Source organism: Petromyzon marinus, unplaced genomic scaffold (genome assembly GCF_048934315.1).
Source record: "Petromyzon marinus isolate PM22_M1 ecotype Great Lakes invasive population unplaced genomic scaffold, UKy_Petmar_22M1.pri1.0 PM_G_Scaffold_74, whole genome shotgun sequence".
NCBI classification, from domain to species: Eukaryota; Metazoa; Chordata; class Hyperoartia; order Petromyzontiformes; family Petromyzontidae; genus Petromyzon; species Petromyzon marinus.
The window spans coordinates 457,090-481,931 of record NW_027423029.1 but is presented as its reverse complement, the minus strand read 5'-3'; the positions used below and the strand labels follow the sequence as shown (position 1 = coordinate 481,931).

The 24,842-nt window shown below is 48.8% G+C and overlaps 1 protein-coding gene across 1 annotated transcript in view; it reads left to right on the top strand.

The window, feature by feature from the left end:
- The window catches only part of LOC142920757 (uncharacterized), a 46,575-nt gene that overhangs the window by 11,015 nt on the left and 10,718 nt on the right, over positions 1 to 24,842 (top strand). The window contains exons 3-4 of the mRNA XM_076062829.1: positions 787 to 1,707; positions 13,588 to 14,947. Of these exons, the coding sequence (XP_075918944.1) occupies positions 787 to 1,707; positions 13,588 to 14,947 (2,281 nt within the window). The remainder of the gene's footprint in view (positions 1 to 786; positions 1,708 to 13,587; positions 14,948 to 24,842) is intronic.

Below are 24,842 nucleotides of genomic sequence, written 5' to 3'. Positions count from 1 at the left end.
AAACTGGAAATTTGCCATGTGGGTACTTTGCAGACTGTACACTGTGCAAACATTATACAAATACACTTTTGTGTTTTTTTAAGGGGGGAGAGGAGCTCAATAAATGTATAGATTTTTTGCACGGCAAGTGAGCTGTGACGTCAAATCTGTCACGTGACCCTCGCATGTGGAAGGATCACGCATTGTAGTGTAGCGGTTAGCGTTGTCTGTCTGTGTCTGTGTGTGTCTGTGTGTGTGTGTCTGTGTGTGTCTGTGTGTGTGTGTCTGTGTGTGTCTGTGTATTTGTGTGTGTGTCTGTGTGTGTGTGTCTGTATGTGTGTCTGTGTGTGTGTGTCTCTGTGTGTGTGTCTGTGTGTGTCTGTGTGTGTGTCTGTGTGTCTGTGTGTGTGGAAGCGTAACGCATTGTAGTGTAGCGGTTAGCGCTACGCTACGCTACAAACCCGGCGACCCGAGTTCGATTCCCACTCATGGCCACCACCGGCGACGATTATTTGAACCGCTTCTGGGCCTCCCCTAGGTCGACTCAGCCTCAAACGATTAACTGCTGTGGTGTGAACATCGCCACTGGGGAGACAAAGGCGACCCGACGTGGTGGATCCAAGTCCCGGCCGAAGCCGGGTAGTACAGCTAGTCGTGAATATATGAATGAATATAGACGTGTAAGTCACGTGTGACTGTATATATTCATTCCTCCATGGCTCGATACTGACGTGTAGATGGTGTGGATATTCTTATTTTCTGTCTGCAGCTGACGCTGGTCTGATGGAGCAAAGGCAGTCAGCACAGCAGCTCGGTACGACAAGTCAACAATGCGACCAGCGTGCATACAGCACGGATCGGACTGGAAATTTGACACAGCACCAGAGAACTCGCACAGGAGAGAAACCCTTCAAGTGCAGTGTGTGTGGGAAGGCATTTTCACGGTCATCTGCTCTTACAATACACCAGAGAACACACACAGGAGAGAAACCCTTCAAGTGCACTGTGTGTAGAAAGGCATTTTCACGGTCATCTGCTCTTAAAACACACCAGAGAACACACACGGGAGAGAAACCCTTCTTGTGCAGTGTGTGTGGGAAGACATTTTCTGATTCATCTGCTCTTAAACCACACCAGAGAACACACACGGGAGAGAAACCCTTCGGGTGCAGTGTGTGTGGGAAGACATTTTCAGATTCATCTACTCTTAAAAAACACCAGAGAACACACACGGGAGAGAAACCCTTCAGGTGCAGTGTGTGTGGGAAGGCATTTTCACAGTCATCAAATCTTCAAGTACACCAGAGAACACAAAAGCATCAGAAGATCCACAAGGAGCGGAGTCAGAGTCTGAAATCAGCTTGTGAAAGTCAAAGTGCCGCAATGAGCCCATCCCTCATGAAACACGAACCGGAAGAAAATCCCAGCTTGGACACTTTTAAAGGTATCGAGGTGAAATGTGAAGAGGTGATGGTGAAATGTGAAGAAGTGATGGTGAAGAGGGAAGAAGTGATGGTGAAGAGCGAAGAAGTGATGGTGAAGAGCGAAGAAGTGAAGATAAAATGTGAAGATGAAGATTCAACTCCAAAATGGGACCTTCACATCGATGGAGGCAACGTAAAGCAGGAGGAGAATTCTGACTGTGAGGCAGAGCGAGGCAACTCCCAGCAGTTTGTGGAAGTGGAGGTGTGGGTGGACTTCCTCCGAGACAATACAAAGTCAAGTGGAGACCCGGTAGATGTGTAAGCCAGAGACGATGTCGCTACAATAGATACACCTTTGTCACAGGCCTTTAATGACAAGAACGTGAAGTTGAACACTCAGCTCCTAGGTTCAACCTGCAGAGTAAGGGTGGCCAGTCTTTGTGGACCTGTGGGTTGGGTAGATCTCTAACCAGGAGCGAGAGACAAGCCCCCAAGCATTCACTATGTTATAATAATTGCTTTTACATGGTGCTTGCTCTATCGCCTCGGCAACTCGGAGTTTTGTGTCGTACCTCGTCTGAAACACTCGAAGAGCATCCCCAAGTAGCAGCTGCCCCTGTGTGGCACAAGGTGGTGGCCCTGCACCGGCCTGCATGTGGACAAGAGCCTGTCAGTAGGGGGCGAAGATTGATCCGTCATCTCAGTTGTGTAGTTTGTAGGCAATCTTGATTCGAAGCTTTCGTGACTGCAGGAATCCACACTCTTGAGTTCTTTCGGTAAAGTCACCAAGTGGGTAGAAACATAACAGATCACGGCATTTAGATCACAACACAAGCAATCGTCATCAGGTGGGACAACCACAGCAAGAGAAACTGCTGAAGTAGTAGGCGCCTACTCCAGCAGTTTCTTCTTCTTGCTGCTGTGCTTGTCCCACCTGATGACGATTGCTTGTGTTGCCATCGAAACGCCGTGATCTATTATTTGTAGCGTAATGTTTGGAATTTGCTTCATTTTGACCCAGACGCCAGCATGCAACGGCCTACTCGTTTTGAATGACGCAACAATTGTACGTTGTACATACACTGTTAAGCAGACGGTGCGTATTTGTAAAATAACTTCTTGTTAATACGATGTAACGTGATGCCGTCAATTTCGCTGCAGTAATTCAATTTTGTTAATATGCCCGTCAATAACTTAGAATGAATACTTGTCTGACTGTGCGCGTACATGTAACATTTTGTCTGAGGGTCACACATTGAATATGTGATGTTAGGACAAAGTGTGTGTGTGTGTTTTGGAAGTAACCTGTACATTTCGTGTGAATTTTCTCTCGTCATTAAGTAGATGGCCTTGCCGGGGGTTCGGTTCAATGCGGACACAAACAGTGTACGCACACAGTGTACACACACAGTGTACATACACAGTGTACACACACACAGTACACACACACAGTGTACACACACAGTGTACAGATACACAGTGTATACACAGTGTACACACACACCGTGTACACACAATGTACACACAATGTACACACATTGTACACACACACACAGTGTACACACACAGTGTACACACACAGTTTATACACAGTGTACACACAGTGTACACACACATTGTGTGTATACACACAGTGTATACACACAGTGTACACACGCACAGTGTACACACACCGTTTATACACAGTGTACACACAATGTACACACACAGTGTACACACACTGTACACACACAGTGTACACACACAGTGTACACACACAGTGTACACACACACTATACACATAGTGTACACACACGCAGTGTACACACACAGTGTGTGTACACACACTGTACACACACAGTGTACACACACAGTGTACACACACAGTGTACACACACACTATACACATAGTGTACACACACGCAGTGTACACACACAGTGTGTGTACACACAGTGTACACACACACACACACAGTGTACACACACACAGTGTACACACACAGTGTACACAGTGTACACACACACTATACACGTAGTGTACACACACACACAGTGTACACACATAGTGTACACACACAGTGTACACACATACAGTGTACACACAGTGTACACACACAATGTACACACACAGTGTACACACACAGTGTACACACACAGTTTACACACATAGTGTGCACGCGCAGTGTACGCACAGTAACACAGTAACACACACACACAGTGACACACACAGTGTACACACACAGTGTACACACACAGTTTACACACATAGTGTGCACGCGCAGTGTACGCACAGTAACACAGTGACACACACACAGTGACACACACACACAGTGACACACATAGTGTACACACACAGTGTACACACACAGTGATACAGTGTACACACACTGTACACACACTGTACACACATACTGTATACACAGTGAATACACAGTGTACACACACGGTGTACACACACACAGTGTACACACACAGTGTACAAACACAGTGAATACACAGTGTACACACACAGGGTATACACACAGTGTACACACACAGTGTACACACTTACAGTGTACATACAGTGTACACAGTGTACACACAGTGACACACACAGTGAAACACACAGTGACCCACACAGCGACACACAGTGACATACAGTGTATACACACACAGTGACACACACACAGTGACATACAGTGTATACACAGTATACACATAGTGTATACACACAAACAGTGTACACACAGTGTACACACACAGTATACACACACACAGTGTACACACAGTGTATATACAGTGTACACACACAATGTACACACACAGTGTACACACACAGTGTACACACACATTGTATACACATAGTGTACACAAACAGTGTACACACAGGGTATACACAGTGTACACACACACATTGTACACACAGTGTACATACAGAATATATACACTGTACAACAACAACAACCGCCATTCGCCACTAAGTGGCGGTGACGTCACCACGACGCTTGTGCCAGGCTATGTACACCCTGAGGCCACGTGAAGTGTCGAACGCCCGCTGGCAGGAGGTCACGGGGCAGACCCAGGTGCCACGGGTCGACTGGCTGATGCACCACCTGTGCCCCCTACTGTGCCAACCCGCTGTGCTTCAGCCACCCGGCGCTCCGCTCGTTGTTCTGAGCGTCGCTCCTCTGCCCTCCGTTGTTGTTGGAGGGCGACTACCTCCAACTGGCCAGTAGCGTCCTTCACGAGCCTCCTCCACAGAGGCCGATCTTGACACCGCTGGTACCAGTCATCGGCAAGTCCACTCAGCTCCACGTCCTCCTGTACCACATCACTCCATCTCTTCTCTAGCCCGTGCCGCGCCCGCTTAGCCCCCTCAATCCGGCCGAACAAAAGCTGTTTCGGCATGCGGTGGCTGGGCATGCGGGCTACATGACCCAGCCATCGCAGCCTTCCCCGCCGGAGGAGCTCACCGATGGGACCTTGCCCAGATCTTTCAAGGATTTGTGAGCTCCTCACACAATCGAGTCTGGTTAAACCCAGGATGGATCGTAGGCAGGCCAGCCTAAATGTTTCTAACCGGCGAAGATGTTCCATTAGGGGGGTCCACGTTTCGCAAGCGTAGAAAAGGGAGGGAATGACCGTGGCCGAGAAGACCTGAAGCTTAGTGCGGAGCGACAGACCAGGTAGCTTCCAGATAGCGTTACGCAACCGATGAAAAGATATTGCCGCTCGACTGATTCGGAGTGAGACCTCTGCAGTTAAACTGGAGCCGGTGATAAGCACACTGCCCAGGTATGGGAAACTCTCCACTCTCTCCACAACTGCCCCATCACCGATTGGGAGTTGTGGAGGTGGAGTGTCCGATGGTACAAAATACCCAGGCAGGTGCTTAGTTTTGGTGGGGCTGATGGTAAGGCCCCACCTCTTAGTGGCACGCTCCAGTCTCAGCAGCAGCGTCTCCAACTCCTCCTCTGAATGAGCAGCTATTACCAAATCATTAGCATATATAACGTGGTTGAGCAATAGGGAGCCATCCCTTGACTGCACCCGGGCATCGATCAGCCTCCCATTATATCTGTACCATATGGAGATTCCCCCGGTACAGCTATTGAAGGCTTCACAAACTACGTCGTCAAAATAGATGTTAAATAATGTGGGAGCTAGAGGACATCCCTGTCGCACCCCAAGGTGTACAGGGAATGTCTCTGACTCCCGGCCACATAGTTTTACCCGGGCCCACTCACCATCATGAAGGTCCTTAATGATCGTGAGCAGAGGGTCAGGTAGTCCAAAAGCACGAAGAACAACCTAGAGCCCATGCCTACTGATGGTATCATAGGCCTTGACCTGGTCAATAAAGCAGAGATGTAGGTCTTGTTGGAATTCCCTACACCTCTGCTGTAGCAGACGGACAGAAAACATGGCATCTGTGCAGGACCGCCCTTTCCTGAAACCGCATTGGGGCTCCGCAAGCCTCTCCTCAGCGTGCCTGGCAAGGCGATGCTGAATAATCCTTGCCAGGACCTTTCCCGGCACACTGGGGAGTGAGATGCCCCTGTAGTTGTTACAGTGTGTGCCAGGGCATCCTTCCAATTCTGCGGAACCCGTCCAGTGGTCCAGACTGTTGTTATGATGTCATATAGGGCAGTCTGTGCACAAACGCCGCCCTCCCTCAGCATTTTGCTTGGGAGATCATCTCTGCCCGCTGCCTTTCCTGGTCTCAGACTCCGGATCGCCTTCAGTACTTCCTCAACAGATGGCACCTCAGCCAGCCACCACAGGGGGTGACTTCTTCCAATATTTGAGGCACCGCAGCCTCAGCAGGGTCATCCCCACTTTGTGCCACGTTGTTTTCCTGGCTTAAACGGTTCTTGTTTTGGGGGGGCATTCAGGGAGGATATCTGGGCTCGTATAATCCAGAGTTGAAACGTGTTTGTGTTTTGAATGCCCATGCTGACATCTCTTAGCATGTTAATTAGACATCGCCCATTCCCTTTATAACGTCCTCGTCGTCGTTATAAAGCGACCCTCGGCAACAACGGCGTGAGATAGAGGAGCCGTCGTATCCGTGGGCGGCAGGGGTTGGTGGGTGAGGAAAGGAGGCGTGGGAGGGGCGAGTTGAGAGCAGGGGCCAGGGAAAGGTCTCAGGAGGTGCGGGGAGAGAGAGCGGAGGAGTTGGTGGTGGTGGTGGAGGAGGGGGTGCGGGGAGAGAGAGAGTAGGAGGTGGTGGTGGTGGAGGAGGAGGTGCGCCTCTCTCATTTGACTCGTCGCCCCGCACGCGTCCTTGTTCGCTCCTTCTCACTGGACCACGCGCCGCTACCTCGCTCGCTACGCACGTCTCACCAAATGACTCTCCACGTTACGTCTCGTGACTGTGCCGGCCCTTCTTGGCCACGATTCCGGCTGGCAGTGTGACGACGACGGAGAGAGATGTCGGCGAACGGCGACACGCCAGGACCCGGGACCCCACACACGAGCCCCGAGCTCCGGGTCTGCTCCCCCTTATATCCCCCCAGGCGTGGCTAGGCCTCGCCTCCGGCCACGCCCTCTCGTGGAACCTTGGAGCAGATTACACGAGAGGGCGTAGCCAGAGGCGTGGCTAGGCCCCGCCTCCGGCCATGCCCTCTCGTGGAACCTTCCAGCAGGTTACACGAGAGGGCGTGGCCGGAGGCGTGGCTAGGCCCCGCCTCCGGCCACGCCCTCTCGTGGAACCTTTCGAGCAGGTGACCGGAGTAGCTCGGCTAGCCCCACCTGTTTCCTTTGCCCCAGATGCGCCTCCTTCCCTGATTGGTTGTTACCTCTGTGGCCGTACCCGTGAAGCCCTTCCCAGGCCAGCGGGTGTCACCCTGTCATGTCAGCAGGTGTCACCCTGTGATGTCAGCAGGTGTCACCCTGTGATGTCACCAGGTGTCACCCTGTCATGCAGCAGGTGTCACCCTGTCATGTCAGCAGGTGTCACCCTGTCATGTCAGCAGGTGTCACCCTGTGATGTCAGCAGTTGTCACCCTGTGATGTCAGCAGGTGTCACCCTGTGATGTCAGCAGGTGTCACCCTGTCAGCAGGTGTCACCCTGTGATGTCAGCAGGTGTCACCCTGTCATTGCACTTTAATGAAAACCGACAACAGAATCCTTGAAGAAAAAACGAATTCAGGTGTTTGACATGTCAACGCCATTTCGTTTTGAAAATGTAGCAGAGAAAAATATATTTTGTTCACATCGCATTCTGTTTTGTCAATAATCTCTGTAACGTGCGCCTGCTCCGCAAGCCATGCATTAACCCCTTTCTGTCTCAATTTTATTCCCAGCATGCAATTCTCCAAGCCTCAGATTTTATAACATATTTCGCACAACTTTAATCCTGGTAAATATATTATTTTCTTTGAAAACACGAGCATTATATTTAGTCTATTGCATGGCTAAAGTATTCTAAGTAAAAATATAAATTGTATTAAACCAATATTAGATCATCGCTATGATAAATATATTTCTACCCTACAATATACAAATCTACATTGTGCTAACGTTTCAATGCTACTTTGATTAACTTACAAATATAGTGTCTAGGACACATTTTCAAAGAAATATTTTCACGTACCCAGACAATATTTGCACGTCCCCACGTAAAAAAAACTTGCAGACTGCATACGTAGCTACGACAACAGAATCCTTGAAGAAAAAACGAATTCAGGTGTTTGACATGTCAACGCCATTTCGTTTTGAAAATGTAGGGGAGAAAAATATATTTTGTGCCAGTTAAAAGGGTAAAACCTATTCTCATATCTTGTTTCTGGCAAAGGAGGTCTCATAATGTTAATGCTCACCCCGAGCCCTCAATACTCTGATAGTGCGCTGTTTTTGAGTTGTACGCCTTTTGGCGTCTTCTGGTCCAACACCAATGGAGACTAGGCTCTAAGAAAAGCTGTCTCGGGTGTGGACCAATCAAATTCAAGGACAGTGCATATTATTATCAGAGTTGTCTTTTTTGTTTGCATTTTGACTGCTTGTGTTGTGGTTATTGCAAACATGATGCCTTGAATAAAGGTGTCAGTTTTGTGCCAGTTAAAAGGGTAAAACCTATTCTCATATCTTGTTTCTGGCAAAGGAGGTCTCATAATGTTAATGCTCACCCCGAGCCCTCAATACTCTGATAGTGCGCTGTTTTTGAGTTGTACGCCTTTTGGCGTCTTCTGGTCCAACACCAATGGAGACTAGGCTCTAAGAAAAGCTGTCTCGGGTGTGGACCAATCAAATTCAAGGACAGTGCATATTATTATCAGAGTTGTCTTTTTTGTTTGCATTTTGACTGCTTGTGTTGTGGTTATTGCAAACATGATGCCTTGAATAAAGGTGTCAGTTTTGTGCCAGTTAAAAGGGTAAAACCTATTCTCATATCTTGTTTCTGGCAAAGGAGGTCTCATAATGTTAATGCTCACCCCGAGCCCTCAATACTCTGATAGTGCGCTGTTTTTGAGTTGTACGCCTTTTGGCGTCTTCTGGTCCAACACCAATGGAGACTAGGCTCTAAGAAAAGCTGTCTCGGGTGTGGACCAATCAAATTCAAGGACAGTGCATATTATTATCAGAGTTGTCTTTTTTGTTTACATTTTGACTGCTTGTGTTGTGGTTATTGCAAACATGATGCCTTGAATAAAGGTGTCAGTTTTGTGCCAGTTAAAAGGGTAAAACCTATTCTCACGAGAAAAATATATTTTGTTCACATCGCATTCTGATGTCAAAACATTTGATTCTTTATAAAATTTAAAAACCCTTGAATAACTTTCCTGGTGCCATTTGTATTTCATGCACATACCGCTGTTAAGAGTTTGATGTTTTATTGATTTTCAATTTAGGTGTTTTTTTCCTGGAATGTTTTTTTGTAAATTTTTTAGTGGAAATAAAGTCCTGAAAAGTCTCTTCCTCTCTCTCTCCACTTTCTCGGCCGAGTCTCTGCCACTTTTGGTTCTGAGTGTCGCATGCTTGGGATCCTTCTTTCCCTCCTCTGTGGATTAAATTTGATTTGCTGATTTACACGTCAACATATTTCAGACTTTTTCCTGATCATTACCAACGTTCCCATGGCCAGGCACTTTAAAGTAACTTATTACCTTTTACCACAGCATCATAATATAATTTTCCTGGATCATCGCCTTCATTGCATTGATCAATCACCAATGGTATACTGGTTCGTTTTTGTATTTACTTACGCCACCGTCTTTCCCCGTGGGACCATGTGGCGTGAAGTTGTGTCGCACATAAACAGAATCGGTGCACATCACGATTTTCCGTACTCGACTGTAAGTTGCCATCCCCGGGGCAATATGCACATTCGTCGACTCGGCGAATCGACGTTATTTCGGGTCCCGATGCGTCGCCCCTTTTGTGCTTTTGCGTGAGCCGGATTTCAACGCAATTCCCGATCCGTTGTGGTGCCACGGTCTCGGACCAACTCTGCCATCGCCTCGACTCCCCCCGTGGCCCCCCACACCGAGCACGCACCTGCAGCGCGCACACGTAGCGTCCTGGCGGGGGATTGCCCGTCACGACGGGTTTTCATCCGAAGGGTCTCTGGGATGAAAGTCCCACGGTTTCCCGGCGCCAGGAGAATGGCCGACCCTCGCGGAGCGAGTCACATTGTGGCGCCCCTGAGTTGGCTTCAAATTGTTTTGGCGCGCGAAGTTTCGCCGGGTCGGCGGCGACGAGTCGCACGCGACGCTCCCCGCCGTCTCGAGCCGCTCGCGGAATCCGTGCGACGCCGGCGAGCGCCGCTACGAGGCGGCGATAGGCAAAGTTCCCTTTCGTCTTCGTCCCTCCGACTCTCACGGCGTCCGCGCGACGCCGTGAGCACGGCCGCGAGGTACGTGATGGGGCGTGCGAGCATTTGCGGACTTGGGTAGCGGTAGGCCTAGGGTCGGCTCGTAGAATATTCCCTCCGGGCGGTGCGGGGTTTGCGCCACGAATAAAAGTTAGCAGAGAGCATCGGTGTGGTGCGCGTGTGATTCCCGTGCGGAGCGGCTCCGTGGGCGGATGCGCGGCGAGCGCGAGGGCGGAGCCGCGGCCGGAGCTCGCGCGTTGAGATCATCGCCCGTCGGCGTGGACGCGAGTGGGCCGCCGCGTGCTGCGTCAGCCTCAGCCGTAGTGGGCGCGCGGCGTGCACGGACGCGCGTTGAGATAATCGCCCGCAGGTGCGAGACCGTTCGGGCCCCGTGTTAACGACGGCTGCGGTGCGCGCGGATGCTCGTGGAGGTAATCGCTCGCCGGTGCAGGCGCTAGCGTGCCGCTGTCTGCTGCGTTAGCGATAGCCGCGGTGCGCGCGGGGGTGCGTGGGTTTACTCCGTGCGGTCGTGAGCCAGCAGCACGAGTCTGTCCCTCGGAGAGGGCGCTAGCGCGGGGGGCCCCGATCGCTCGGTCGGCGGGGGCCCGGCGGGAGCCGACCGACGCGGTGGAGGAGGCGGCGGAAGGGGCGGACGTCGCGCCCCACCTGCCCAGCGAGGGCGGTGGGGTGGACGTCGGCCCCCACACCGCCATGGCCCTGTACACGTTAAAGTATTGAGCACAAACTCAAGGAGCAGGGAAAATGGTAATGTTGCTTGGATTTAATTTTAATATCATTGCAACTGTATAGTTTTGATATGTTTTGTTGAAAAAACATTCACGTGCATTGGCATGTCCCTCTGTCTCAAACATTAATAATGTATCATCTGCAAATGTCCTTTAGCAATGTAAATGTTTGTTCAACATTGGTATGCAGCTTAAAGAATGACGGAGTCTTATAACTGAAGACACTTCGGATTTTCAATCAAAATTTACAAATAATCCACTCTACCATAAACATGCTACATTCCAGCTAAAGTATAGTAGTATATTACTGTAAAGTAGTATGGTGTATAGCACAGATATTTTGTACAAACCCAGTGAGATGGGAGTGCTGCTTTGATGCATTACGCTTGGATCCGATCTCATGGGTTCAATTCAGGCTAACCCCTAAGGGTACAATTTTATTTTTACAGTTTCAAACGGACCAAGTACCTGGGGAGGTTTATTCCAAGTCAACATGGCTTAAAATCTGCCATGCTGAAATAAAATAGCTGGACGTTATTGCATCTGACGTGAGTGCAGGACTCGCTATCCATGCCAAGGTGCGGAGGCTCATTTGGGGGACCAAAGGAATTCCGAATGCATGTTACAATCACGTTAATTTCAGATGACTGGATTCATTGGTAGAGTGCTCCAACTTGGGCAGAGATATCTGGCTGGAAAGTGATGTGGTTAAAACGTTTGTCTCGCAGTTTTAAAGGTTGCAATTTCAAAATACAGTTTGGGCATCAGAGCTCAATAAATTGAGTACTACTCTGTGTGAGGTTAACAGGAGTCATCCAATGGAGAGACTGGGCTACGCCACGTGACGTCACCTTGCGCTTGGGTCACTGCCGATTGCGTTCCAGTGCCAATCCTTATTTGGGCAAAGCTACGCCCAGTCACTGGCGGCTCATTAACATAATGTACTCGTTAAAGCCCTCGCGAGTTTATTGCGACGAGTTCATTGCCCACGACACATGGGACGAGTAACATTAACATAATTTATTCATTCTCTAATTTAGTTACGGAGCCGCTCATTGTGGGAGGAGCGTATCTCGTACTCCGGACGTGACGTCACGTCACCTGCTACCGCGTGACGTCACGATCTAAACAGGAAGCTATCGCTTCCTGCACTGAAATCCGAGGTGAGAAATTCTCATTGTGGTTGTTGTGGTGGTTGTTGTTGTTGTTTACCAAAGTAGAGCCTCTCTCTCGTAGGGATGTCAGTTGAGTAGCAGCGAGCATGGGAATCGATGTCCAGGTTGGAACTTTACAACGTGGGGCCTAGCCACGCGGGGCCTTGCCTCCTGCCCTCGCCTGATTGCATTCACTTTAATTATCTCGCTTAAGTTTAATTTGTCTTCACCCGGCTCGCCACTTTGTAGCTTTGTTTTATTGTAAATATTCACGCAGTTTTTATTTTTTTCACAAGGCCAAGCCCGCTTGAGCTGCTATACCGCTCTTGTTATCAGAAGCGACCTGCCCACAACAACACAAGGTGAGGCTTTGTCAACGTGTGTGAATGTTTTGACTTAAAACTTTGGTGACTGCAGGAATTAATATTCTTGGTTCTTTCGGTAAAGTCACATAGATAGAAAATGTAATGAAAATAACAGATAATAAAAATAATTAAAAAATTGTAAATAAAGCTAAAAAAACTGACGTCGTTTTGATCGCAACACAAGTGGTCTTTATTTAATGTAATTGTATTATCTGTTATTGTTATTTTCTGTCTACGTAACTTTGCTGAAAGAAACAAGAATACGTGTGTCAATGTCTATCGGTCAAAGACGCTATACGGAGAGACGTGCAAACTCCAAATATACAGCAGGCGTCACGGTAGGGATCAAACCCACGACTTCCTGTACACCAGGTGAGGTAGTTAACATCTCACCACGGAGAGAGACACGCAAACTCCAGTTAGCCTCGGCTATGTTCGTTGATCCTCGATTAATTACTTGGTGTAGTGAGGAAGCATTAATGCTGAGCAGATGAAGGTGGCCAGGCATGATTCTGGACACGCCACCGCCAGTGTGTGACAGTGTCAAGTTTGTGTTTGCAGTAAAGTCTATCAACTCTATTGAACACGGAGGTTATATCAAAACAATAGTTTACTTTTGTTTTCCTCTGGAACTCTTTGTAAGAATGGAAACAGGAGGTGAACACAGCACGCACATGCAGCTGAAGTCGGAACTGTTCATCCCAGCATTCAAGGACATCTGAGCCTGGATTCACACCTCTAAGTTGTGATTGAACATTAATTTATGAATTTCTGCCTAGCACAAATAGTATTGTTTTCAACACCCTTTGCTATGTCAGCTGAATTTAGCTCTCATAAATATTCCTTTTGTAGCCAGACAGCTGAAATTGTGTGCTCGGAGTTTTTGGTGAACATTCATTTTGAAGATTCGAGGGCTTCCAGGCATGTTTATAACCATTTGCCCTCTCATTGTGTGCCATAACAGCCCGTGTGATGAATTTGGGACACTTTTCCACTATATCATGAATATATGAATAAGTATAGACACACGTGTTACTGTGTATGTATGCTTTCCTCTGTGCATCGATACTGACGTGTAGATGGTGTGGATATTATTTTTTTCTGTCTGCAGCTGACGCTTCCTCTGACGCTTCCTCTGCAGAATTGGTCTGATGGAGCAAATGCACTCAGCGCAGCTCGGTACGACAAGGCAACAATGCGACCGGTGTGCATACAGCACGGATCGGACTGGAGATTTGACACGGCACGAGAGAACTCACACAGGAGAGAAACCCTTCAAGTGCAGTGTGTGTGGGAAGGCGTTTGCAGATTCATCTACTCTTGTAGCACACCAGAGAACACACACGGGAGAGAAACCCTTCAAGTGCAGTGTGTGTGGGAAGGCATTTTCACGGTCATCTGCTCTTGTAACACACCAGAGAACACACACGGGAGAGAAACCCTTCAAGTGCAGTGTGTGTATGAAGGCGTTTGCACATTCATGTACTCTTGTAGCACACCAGAGAACACACACAGGAGAGAAACCCTTCAAGTGCAGTGTGTGTGGAAAGGTGTTTGCATATTCATCTGCTCTTGTAATACACCAGAGGACACACACAGGAGAGAAACCCTTCAAGTGCAGTGTGTGCTTGAAGGCGTTTCCACGTTCATTTCTTCTTGTAGAACACCAGAGAACACACACGGGAGAGAAACCCTTCAAGTGCAGTGTGTGTGGGAAGGCATTTTCATGGTCATCTGCTCTTGTAACACACCAGAGAACACACACGGGAGAGAAACCCTTCAAGTGCAGTGTGTGTATGAAGGCGTTTGCACATTCATGTACTCTTGTAGCACACCAGAGAACACACACAGGAGAGAAACCCTTCAAGTGCAGTGTGTGTGGAAAGGCGTTTGCATATTCATCTGCTCTTGTAATACACCAGAGGACACACACAGGAGAGAAACCCTTCAAGTGCAGTGTGTGCTTGAAGGCGTTTCCACGTTCATCTCTTCTTGTAGAACACCAGAGAACACACACAGGAGAGAAACCCTTCAAGTGCAGTGTGTGCGTGAAGGCATTTGCACGTTCATCTCTTCTTGTAGTACACCAGAGAACACACACGGCAGAGAAACCCTTCAAGTGCAGTGTGTGTGGGAAGGCGTTTGCAGATTCATCAAATCTTCAAGTACACCAGAGAACACAGAAGCATCAGAAGATCTGCAAGGAGTGGAGTCTGAAATCCACTTGTGAAAGTCAAAGTGCCACCATGAGCCCATCCCTCATTAAACAAGAACCGGAAGAAAATCCCAGATTGGACACTTTTAAAGGTATCGAGGTGAAATATGAAGAGGTGATGGTGAAGAGGGAAGAAGTGATGGTGAAGAGCGAAGAAGTGAAGGTGAAATGTGAAGAAGTGATGGTGAAATGTGAAAAAGTGAAGGTGAAATGTGAAGATGAAGATTCAACTCCAAAATGGGACCTTCACATCGATGGAGGCAACGTGAAGCAGGAGGAGAATTCTGACTGTGAGGCAGAGCGAGGCAACTCTCAGCAGTTTGTGGAAGTGGAGGTGTGGGTGGACTTCCTAGACAATACAAAGTCAAGTGGAGACCCGGTAGATGTGTAAGCCAGAGACGATGTCGCTACAATAGATGCACCTTTGTCACAGGCCTTTAATGACAAGAATGTGAAGTTGAACACTCAATTCTGAGGTTTAACCTGCAGAGTAAGAGCGAGCGGCCAGTCTTTGTGGACCTGTGGGTTGGGTCAATCTCTGACCAGGAGCGAGAGCCAATACGCTCCCAAGCATTCACGATGTTCTAATGATAATTGCTTTTACATGGTGCTTGCTTAATCGCCTCGGCAACTCGGAGTTTCGTATCTCGTCTGAGATGCTCGAAGAGCATGCCCAGGTAGCAGCTGCCCCTGTGTGGCACAAGGTGGTGGCCCTGCACCGGCCTGCATGTGGACAAGAGCCTGTCAGTAGGGGGCGATGATTCATGCATCATCTCAGTTGCGTAGTTTGTCGGCAATCTTGATTAGAAGCTTTTGTGACTGCAGGAATCCACACTCTCTAGTTATTTCGGTAAAGTCACCACGTGGGTAGAAACATAACAGATCACGGCGTTTATTTCACAACACAAGCAATCGTCATCAGGTGGGACAACCACAGCAAGAAGAAGACGCTGAAGTAGGCGCCTACTTCAGCAGTTTTGTCTTCTTGCTGCTGTGGTTGTCCCACCTGATGACGATTGTTTGTGTTGCGATCTAAACTCCGTGATCTATTATTTGTTGGCAATGTTTAGAATTTGCTACATTTTGACCCAGATGCAAGCATGCAATGGCCTCCTCGTTTTGAATGACACTACAATAGTTTGTTGTACATACACTGTTAAGCAGGCGGTGCGTATTTTTAAAATAGCTTCTTGTTAATACGATGTAACCTGATGCAGTATATTTCACTGCAGTAATTCAATTTTGTTAATATGCCTGTCAATAATTACGAATGAATACTTGTCTGTGCGTATTTTAAATGTTATTCTTTTATAAGGTGATGTTGATATCGAAAACTGACACATAACTGGCATGCCATAAATAGGAAATTAACTCTGCTTATTCGAATCAATGTATTCGTATATATGTTGATAAACTGTTTCAAGCAGATTGTCTCTAACGGCGACTACAGGGACCACGTGATTGTTTAAAAATGTCTTTGATTATAACTATAATTGCCTACAATTCGTCATGTGTAGCTTATTTAGACTATAATTTATTCACTACCCAAAATGTATTTACTTGAAAACATAGAGCTGATATTTGTAAGCAATGTCTTTGTTATTTTTACGTTTGAAAACAAATATTTGCACAAATTTAACTTGTTCAGATACAAGGTGAATTCACAAGGCTTGGTAAAAAATCCAATATTTCAGAATTTTGCCTTAACGAAGAATATTTTTTTTAAATGTTGGTAAAAATAAAGATTCAGAAGTATATATTGTGCCGTGTCTACAATTTTACTGTAAAGTGGAATTGGTAAAAAAATGATGGTTCAATGAGCCACTCTGTCTACGGGAAAGCTACCCATACGGATGCTTACCTGAAACCGGATTCCCACCACCATCCATCCCAGAAGAATTCCCTCATCAAGACTCTGCACCATAGAGCCCAATGCATATCCGACCAGGAACACATAGCCAGTGAACTCAAGCACGTACACCAAGCTCTTAAGGCTAATGGTTACTCCGACTACACAATCCGCAAAGCTATCACTCCAACCATGAAGAAGGACCCTCTTGAGGAGACTTTCAAAACCATCACTTTACCCTACATTGCGGGGATCACAAAAGAGATCTCCAAAATCTTGACTAAAGACAAGATCCAGGTCCGTTTCAACACATTACATAAAATCCGTGATCTGGTTCCGTCTGTAAAAGATGTGATTCCGGACATACAGTACCCTGGCGTCTACAAACTAAGTTGCCTCTGTGGTAGTAGTTACATTGGAGAAACTAAATGACATGTCTCGGACCTCATTCGTGAACAGAATGCAGACCTAAAAAACGGTAGGACCAACACCTCGGCCGTGGCAGATCACTGTTATAATTCAGTAGGCTCACATGACATTGACTTCTCCAAGACGGAGGTTCTTTGCAATCCATCTGGCTACCATGAGAGATTCGTTCATGAGGCTATCCACATATACACAGAGACAATTTCAACCGAGAGGAAGGAATTCTGGCTTAGCAATCATTGGAAGGATTTGATAAACCATTTCGGGTCTTAAATGATTGTTCACACTTATGGTGGCTTTCAGACCGCATCCATTATTTTCGTCTCCCCCCTCCTCTATCCCGAACATAGATAGGCTCGTCCATCTGAATGACTGTCAAATCGCTCTCCGTGGTGCTAACGTTAAAAAAACGCCACTTTTTTCAAATTTTCTTGCTGTGGTTTTCACACCTGATGATGATTGCTTGTGTTGCAGTCGAAACGTGAGAATTTTTATTTTATATTTTTATTATTTTTCTTGTGGTTTTCACACCTGACGACGATTGCTTGTGTTGCAGTTGAAACGTCGTGAGAATTGTATTGTTTTATATTTTTATTATTTTATTGTTTCCCTTCTACGTGGTGACTTTACCGAAAGAACCAAGAACATGAATTCCTAGCAGTCACGAAAGCTTAAAATAAAAATTTATTTGTACTTCGTTAACACCTTTCACGTTCGCACGCCGCTAATTTTTTGCGACAAGAGGTTTCATTACCACAGGTTACACGTGCAGTGGGTCCAAGATGAGGCGAGACGGTTCGCTGGAGGCAACACGTTTATTCAACAAGGGAACCACAACACAGAGGGGTGACGACCCCTCACAGCCGATAACCTCAGGAGGTAGTCCCTCCACACTAAGGTGCCCTTACTCTGGTTCTAGCGCTAACCCTACACTGGTTATGTCTGAACCCGACCCTAGCCAGGGTCACTGGGCTCTTCGCTTCAGGGTCTTCAGGGTAGCGCTCAGAGTCTTCTTCAGAGCTTCAGGTGGACGAGGACCGCCAAACCCGTTCAGGGGTCCGGCTTTTATCCCCGTTCCAGGGTCTCTCCGCCCCTGGCCAAGCCTTCTGGGACTCTCTAGGGGGCCCTGGAACATCCCCCAGCCCCCCCCCCCCTCTTGGGGTCTGGGGGCCCTGTTCGTCCCACCTGGTCTGTACACCACCCCCTGTTGACGCATGTCCGCTATTACAGGTCAGCTCCCGTGGTAATACGCATACAGCCCAACAATGGCGCTACATCATCCCCCCCCCCCTTGTAACATCTAGGCGTCTGCTACGTTCACAGGAAGCCCTAGACGCATGCACGAATATGCTCAAGGTGCCATGTCATACGTTTGAGCGTATGGATGTCCCCGACTTATTTATTACCTTTACATGTAATCCAACTTGGCCTGAGATAAAACTAAAATAATAAAAACTTTCATTCGGCCAGACACCCAGCCGTCGATACGACTTCACAGCCAGGGTGTTCAGACAAAAGCAAGTTAAATTCATCAAGAGCATTCACTGAGAGTCGTGTTTTTTGGAGAATCAAGATGCTGGATGTACTCAACTGAGTGGCAGAAACGAGGACTTCCACATCATAGGGGCTTCCCCTTTTTGTCTGGCAACAAAACTGAAACCTTTTGGCGTCCTCTGCTCGAGGACCAATTGAGTCGAGGCTCTAAAGAAAGCCGTCCCTTGGTGTGGACCAATCGGTTTCAAGGACAATGCATCATATATTATCATAGTGCGTGTGTTTTGTTTGCATTTTGACTGCAGGTATTGTGGTTAATGCAGCGACATGAATCCTTGTAAAAAGGTTTCAGTTTTGTTGCCAGAAAAATGGGGAAAAACCCCTATTATTATATTTTGGTACCGGCAAAGGAGGTCTAATGATGTAGATGACTTCCCCACACTCATATTTTAATCTGGCTGAAAGAAAAAAAATCATCCAATCCAAATCGATGTTATATCTGCCGAGTTTCCAAATCCAGAGGAAGACCCAAAATCGTTTTGCAGTAGTGACCGCAAAAATGATTCATGGGCCATGCGGAAACCTTAATGTCAATGCAGCAGCATGTATGAAGGACATAGAGGGCAGCAAGAAATATCCGAGACAATTTATTAAAGACACACAAACTGGAAATGATTGATATCCTCGCTATAGAAGGTGAGCTCCAGCAGACGGTGGATACACAGCAAGACTGAAGATTAGAGGCAACGCGGAAATCGAAATGGACAACAGGTGGGTTGTTCCGTATTCTCCGCTTCTTTCTAAAATGTTTCAGGCGTAGATGTGTTGACCACGCTCCACCTCCTCCAGTTAGTGTATGTATCATGGTGTGTGTCAGTGTGTGTGTCAGTGTGTGTAGGTGCTCGCTAACAGCACTTGCCCCTACAGTCTGCTAAGGCTATATGGGGGATCTTTGTTTTTTGCTTTGTCAGTGTGTGTGTGTGTCAGTGTCTGTCTGAGTGTGTGTGTGTCAGTGTCCGGCAAAACAACCCCCTACCTCCTCGCGGTGCCGGACGGGCAACTCTGTCGTGGACAGTGCTGTGGGGGGAGATCCAATTTTGATTGGCTCCTCCCCTCATGGCATATGTGTCCATCACAGGGGCTAAACGGGGGCTCTGGACGGGTGAGAGGGGCTGGTAACCCCTCCACCTTCAATTAATTACCACGAAACCACGAGTTAAACTGAAATATGTAACTAATAAGCTTGTGCCGGAGGCCCCGGGGGGCCAGACGTCTATGACGTCTCCTGGCCAAACCCCAATTGGCGGAGCCAGGAGATTGAATACCTACCCTCGGGGCAACTCCAGAAACAACGAAAAGCCACTACGAGTGGCCACGTGGAATGTTCGAACGCTCACTGCGGAGGAGAGGCTGCCACTCCTCTGTCGGGAGCTGGACCGGTACAGCCTGGATCTATGCGGCATTCAGGAGGTCCGGTGGACCGGCTCTGGCTCCTGCCACCATGAGGGGTGGACAGTCCTCTACTCGGGGCAGCAGACTGCCAAACAACAGGGAGTGGCTCTTCTTTTGAACAAAAGAATGAAGGGGGCGTGGGAGCGTGGCGGTGAGGTGTGGGAAGCTGTAAGCCCCAGGCTACTTTGGGCTCGCCTTCCCATCAACCGGAGGCGAGGAATGGTGGTCGTGGTTACTTATGCCCCCACCGAAGATGAACATCCGTGGAGGGATGCAGGCAAAGCCGATGAGTCAGATGCCTTCTATGACCTCCTGTCACAGGTGCTGGCTGAAGTGGCCCCTCGGGATAGAGTCATCATGTTGGGTGACTTCAATGCCCGAGTTGGTCATGATACTGGCACCTGGTCTGGAGTGATTGGAGGGCATGGGCCAGATCAGCTCAATAACAACGGTAGGAGGCTGCTAGATTTTTGTGCAGCCCATGGGCTTGTAATTACCAACATGCTGTTCCGGCATCGGCGCATCCACACAACATCATGGATGCATGCCAGGTCCAAGCAAGAACATCTGCCGGACTACATAGTGACAGACCAGCGGATGCGAGCCCATGTCCTTGACACCAGGACCTACCGTGGAGCTGATCTGCCCTCTGACCATCGACTAGTCATCTGTAAGATGCGCCTGCCATTCTTCCACTCCGGTGGTGGGTGTATGCCCAGGACCCCATTCCGACCTAAAGTGGCCTGGTCTCAGTTATCTGATGAAAGTTGCAAGCGAGAATTTCATCATCGCTTGCGGCTGAGATTGGCATCGTCCCCGACTCCTCCTGATGTCGAGGGTAAATGGGCGAGGTTTAGGACTGTGACTCATGCAGCTGCAATGGCTGCTTTGGGTACACGGCAGGCCCACTGCCATCGGCTACAGAATCCCACGTCAGAGAATGAGGAGGCTTACCGCAGCCTTCGCTCGGAGGTTCGGAGAGCCGTGAGGCGCTGCAAGGATGGGTGGTGGTCGCGGGTTGCTGAGGAGATGGAGTCTGCCTCAGTGGCCCGTGATCACAAATCTCTATTTAACTCCATCAAAAAAGTAACCTGCAGCGCCACACCTATTACCATCATTAGGGGAAAAAACGGTGATCCAATCTCCGACCCCAGGAACAGGTTTGCAGATTTGCTGAGCATTTCTGTGAGGTCCTGGGGGAGGGAAAATCCCACAGCCAGGAAAACATCGTGGCACAAAGTGAGGATGACCCTGCTGAGGCTGCGGTGCCTCAAATATTGGAAGAAGTCACCCCCTGTGAGTGGCTGGCTGAGGTGCCATCTGTTGAGGAAGTACTGAAGGCGATCCGGAGTCTGAGACCAGGAAAGGCAGCGGGCAGAGATTATCTCCCAAGCGAAATGCTGAGGGAGGGTGGCGTTTGTGCACAGACTGCCCTATATGACATCATAACAACAGTCTGGACCACTGGACGGGTTCCACAGGATTGGAAGGATGCCCTGGTGGTCCCCCTTTTTAAGAAGGGGGACTGCACAGACTGTAACAACTACAGGGGCATCTCACTCCTCAGTGTGCCGGGAAAGGTCCTGGCAAGGATTATTCAGCATCGCCTTGCCAGGCACGCTGAGGAGAGGCTTGCGGAGCCCCAATGCGGTTTCAGGATAGGGCGGTCCTGCACAGATGCCATATTTTCTGCCCGTCTGCTACAGCAGAGATGTAGGGAATTCCAACAAGACCTACATCTCTGCTTTATTGACCTGGTCAAGGCCTATGATACCATCAGTAGGCCTGGGCTCTGGGTCGTTCTTCGTGCTTTTGGAGTACCTTACCCTCTGCTCACGATCATTAAGGACCTTCATGATGGTGAGCGGGCCCGGGTAAAACTACGTGGCCGGGAGTCAGAACCATTCCCTGTACACCTTGGGGTGCGACAGGGATGTCCTCTGGCTCCCACATTATTTAACATCTATTTTGACCACGTAGTTCGTGAAGCCTTCAATAGCTGTACCGGGGGAATCTCCATATGGTACAGATATAATGGGAGGCTGATCGATGCCCGGGTGCGGTCAAGGGATGGCTCCCTATTGCTCAACCACGTTATGTATGCTGATGATTTGGTAATAGCTGCTCAGTCAGAGGAGGAGTTGGAGACGCTGCTGCTGAGACTGTAGCGTGCCACTAAGAGGTGGGGCCTTATCATCAGCCCCACCAAAACTAAGCACCTGCCTGGGTATTTTGTACCATCGGACACTCCACCCCCACAACTCCCGATCGGTGATGGGGCAGTTGTGGAGAGATGGAGAGTTTCCCATACCTGGGCAGTGTGCTTATGACTGGCTCCAGTTTAACAGCAGAGGTCTCACTCCGAATCAGTCGAGCGGCAATATCTTTTCATCGGTTGCGTAACGCTGTGTGGAAGCTACCTGGTCTGTCGCTCCGCACTAAGCTTCAGGTCTTCTCGGCCACGGTCATTCCCTCCCTTCTCTACGCTTGCGAAACGTGGACCCCCCTAATGGAACATCTTCGCCGGTTAGAAACATTTAGGCTGGCCTGCCTACGATCCATCCTGGGTTTAACCAGACTGGATTGTGTGAGGAGCTCACAAATCCTTGAAAGATCTGGGCAGGGTCCCATCGGTGAGCTCCTCCGGCAGGCAAGGCTGCGATGGCTGGGTCATGTAGCCCGCATGCCCAGCCACCGCATGCCGAAACAGCTTTTGTTTGGCCGGATTGAGGGGGCTAAGCGGGCGCGGCACGGGCTAGAGAAGAGATGGAGTGATGTGGTACAGGAGGACGTGGAGCTGAGTGGACTTGCCGATGACTGGTACCAGCGGTGTCAAGATCGGCCTCTGTGGAGGAGGCTCGTGAAGGATGCTACTGGGCAGTTGGAGGCAGGCGCCCTCCAACAACAACGGAGGGCGGAGGAGTGACGCTCACAACAACGAGCGGAGCGCCGGGTGGCTAAAGCACAGCAGGTTGGCACAGTAGGGGGCACAGGTGGTGCATCAGCCAGTCATCTCAGTCAGTCGACCCGTGGCACCTGGGTCTGCCCAGTGACCTCCTGCCAGCGGGCGTTCGACACTTCACGTGGCCTCACGGTGCACATAGCCTGGCACAAGCGTCGTGGTGACGTCACCGCCACTTAGTGGCGAATGGCGGTTGTTGTTGTGTCTGTATGTGTGATGTGTGTGTGTCTCTGTGTGTCTCTCTGTGTGTGATGTGTGTGTCTCTGTGTGTGATGTGTGTTGTGTCTCTGTGTGTGTGTCTCTGTGTGTCTCTGTGTGTGTGTCTGTGTGTGATGTGTGTCTCTGTGTGTGATGTGTGTGTGTCTGTGTGTGTATGTGGGGAGCGGTAGTGTAGTGGTTAGCGCTACGCCGTGCTACGAACCGGGCGGTCTGAGTTCTATTCCCTCCCACAGCCACCGCCGGCGACGATTCTCTGAACCGGTCCTGGGCCTCCCCTAGGTCGACTCAGCCTCAAATGAGTACCTGGTGTAGTGGTGTGTAGTAAACATCACCACTGGGGGAGACAAAGGCGGTCGGGCGTGGTGTTGGCCACCCACCCCCTCGTGTGCCGTGCCGGCCCTTATAGGTGCTGCTACTCGCTAACAGCACTCGCCCCTACAGTCTGTACGGGGGGTCGTTGTGTGTGTGTGATGTCTGTGTGTGTCTTGTGTGTGTGTGATGTCTGTGTGTGTGTCATGTGTGTGTGATGTCTGTGTGTGATGTCTGTGTGTGTGTCATGTGTGTGTGTGTGATGTCTGTGTGTGTGTCTTGTGTGTGTGATGTGTGTGATGTCTGTGTGTGTGTCATGTGTGTGTGTGTGATGTCTGTGTGTGTCTTGTGTTTGTGTGTGATGTCTGTGTGTGCTGTCTGTGTGTGTGTCAAGTGTGTGTCTTGTGTGTGTGATGTCTGTGTGTGTGTCTTGTGTGTGTGTGTGATGTCTGTGTGTGTGTGTGTGATGTCTGTGTGTGTGTCTTGTGTGTGTGTGATGTGTGTGTGTGTGATGTCTGTGTGTGTGTGATGTCTGTGTGTGTCTTGTGTGTGGTGTCTTGTGTGTGTGTGATGTCTGTGTGTGTGTGATGTCTGTGTGTGTGTCTTGTGTGTGGTGTCTTGTGTGTGTGTGATGTCTGTGTGTGTGTGTGATGTCTGTGTGTGTGTGTGATGTCTGTGTGTGTGTCTTGTGTGTGTGTGATGTCTGTGTGTGTGTCTTGTGTGTGGTGTCTTGTGTGTGTGATGTCTGTGTGTGTGTGTGTGATGTCTGTGTGTGTCTTGTGTGTGTGTGATGTCTGTGTGTGTCTTGTGTGTGTGTGATGTCTGTGTGTGTGTGATGTCTGTGTGTGATGTCTGTGTGTGTCTTGTGTGGTGTGTGATGTCTGTGTGTGTGATGTCTGTGTGTGATGTCTGTGTGTCTTGTGTGTGTGTGTGATGTCTGTGTGTATCTTGTGTGTGTGTGTGATGTCTGCGTGTGTCTTGTGTGTGTGTGATGTCTGTGTGTGTCTTGTGTGTGATGTCTGTGTGTGATGTCTGTGTGTGATGTCTGTGTGTCTTGTGTGTGTGTGATGTCTGTGTGTGATGTCTGTGTGTGATGTCTGTGTGTGTCTTGTGTGTGTGTCTTGTGTGTGTGTGTTCTTTGCAATCCATCTGGCTACCATGAGAGATTCGTTCATGAGGCTATCCACATATACACAGAGACAATTTCAACCGAGAGGAAGGAATTCTGGCTTAGCAATCATTGGAAGGATTTGATAAACCATTTCGGGTCTTAAATGATTGTTCACACTTATGGTGGCTTTCAGACCGCATCCATTATTTTCGTCTCCCCCCTCCTCTATCCCGAACATAGATAGGCTCGTCCATCTGAATGACTGTCAAATCGCTCTCCGTGGTGCTAACGTTAAAAAAACGCCACTTTTTTCAAATTTTCTTGCTGTGGTTTTCACACCTGATGATGATTGCTTGTGTTGCA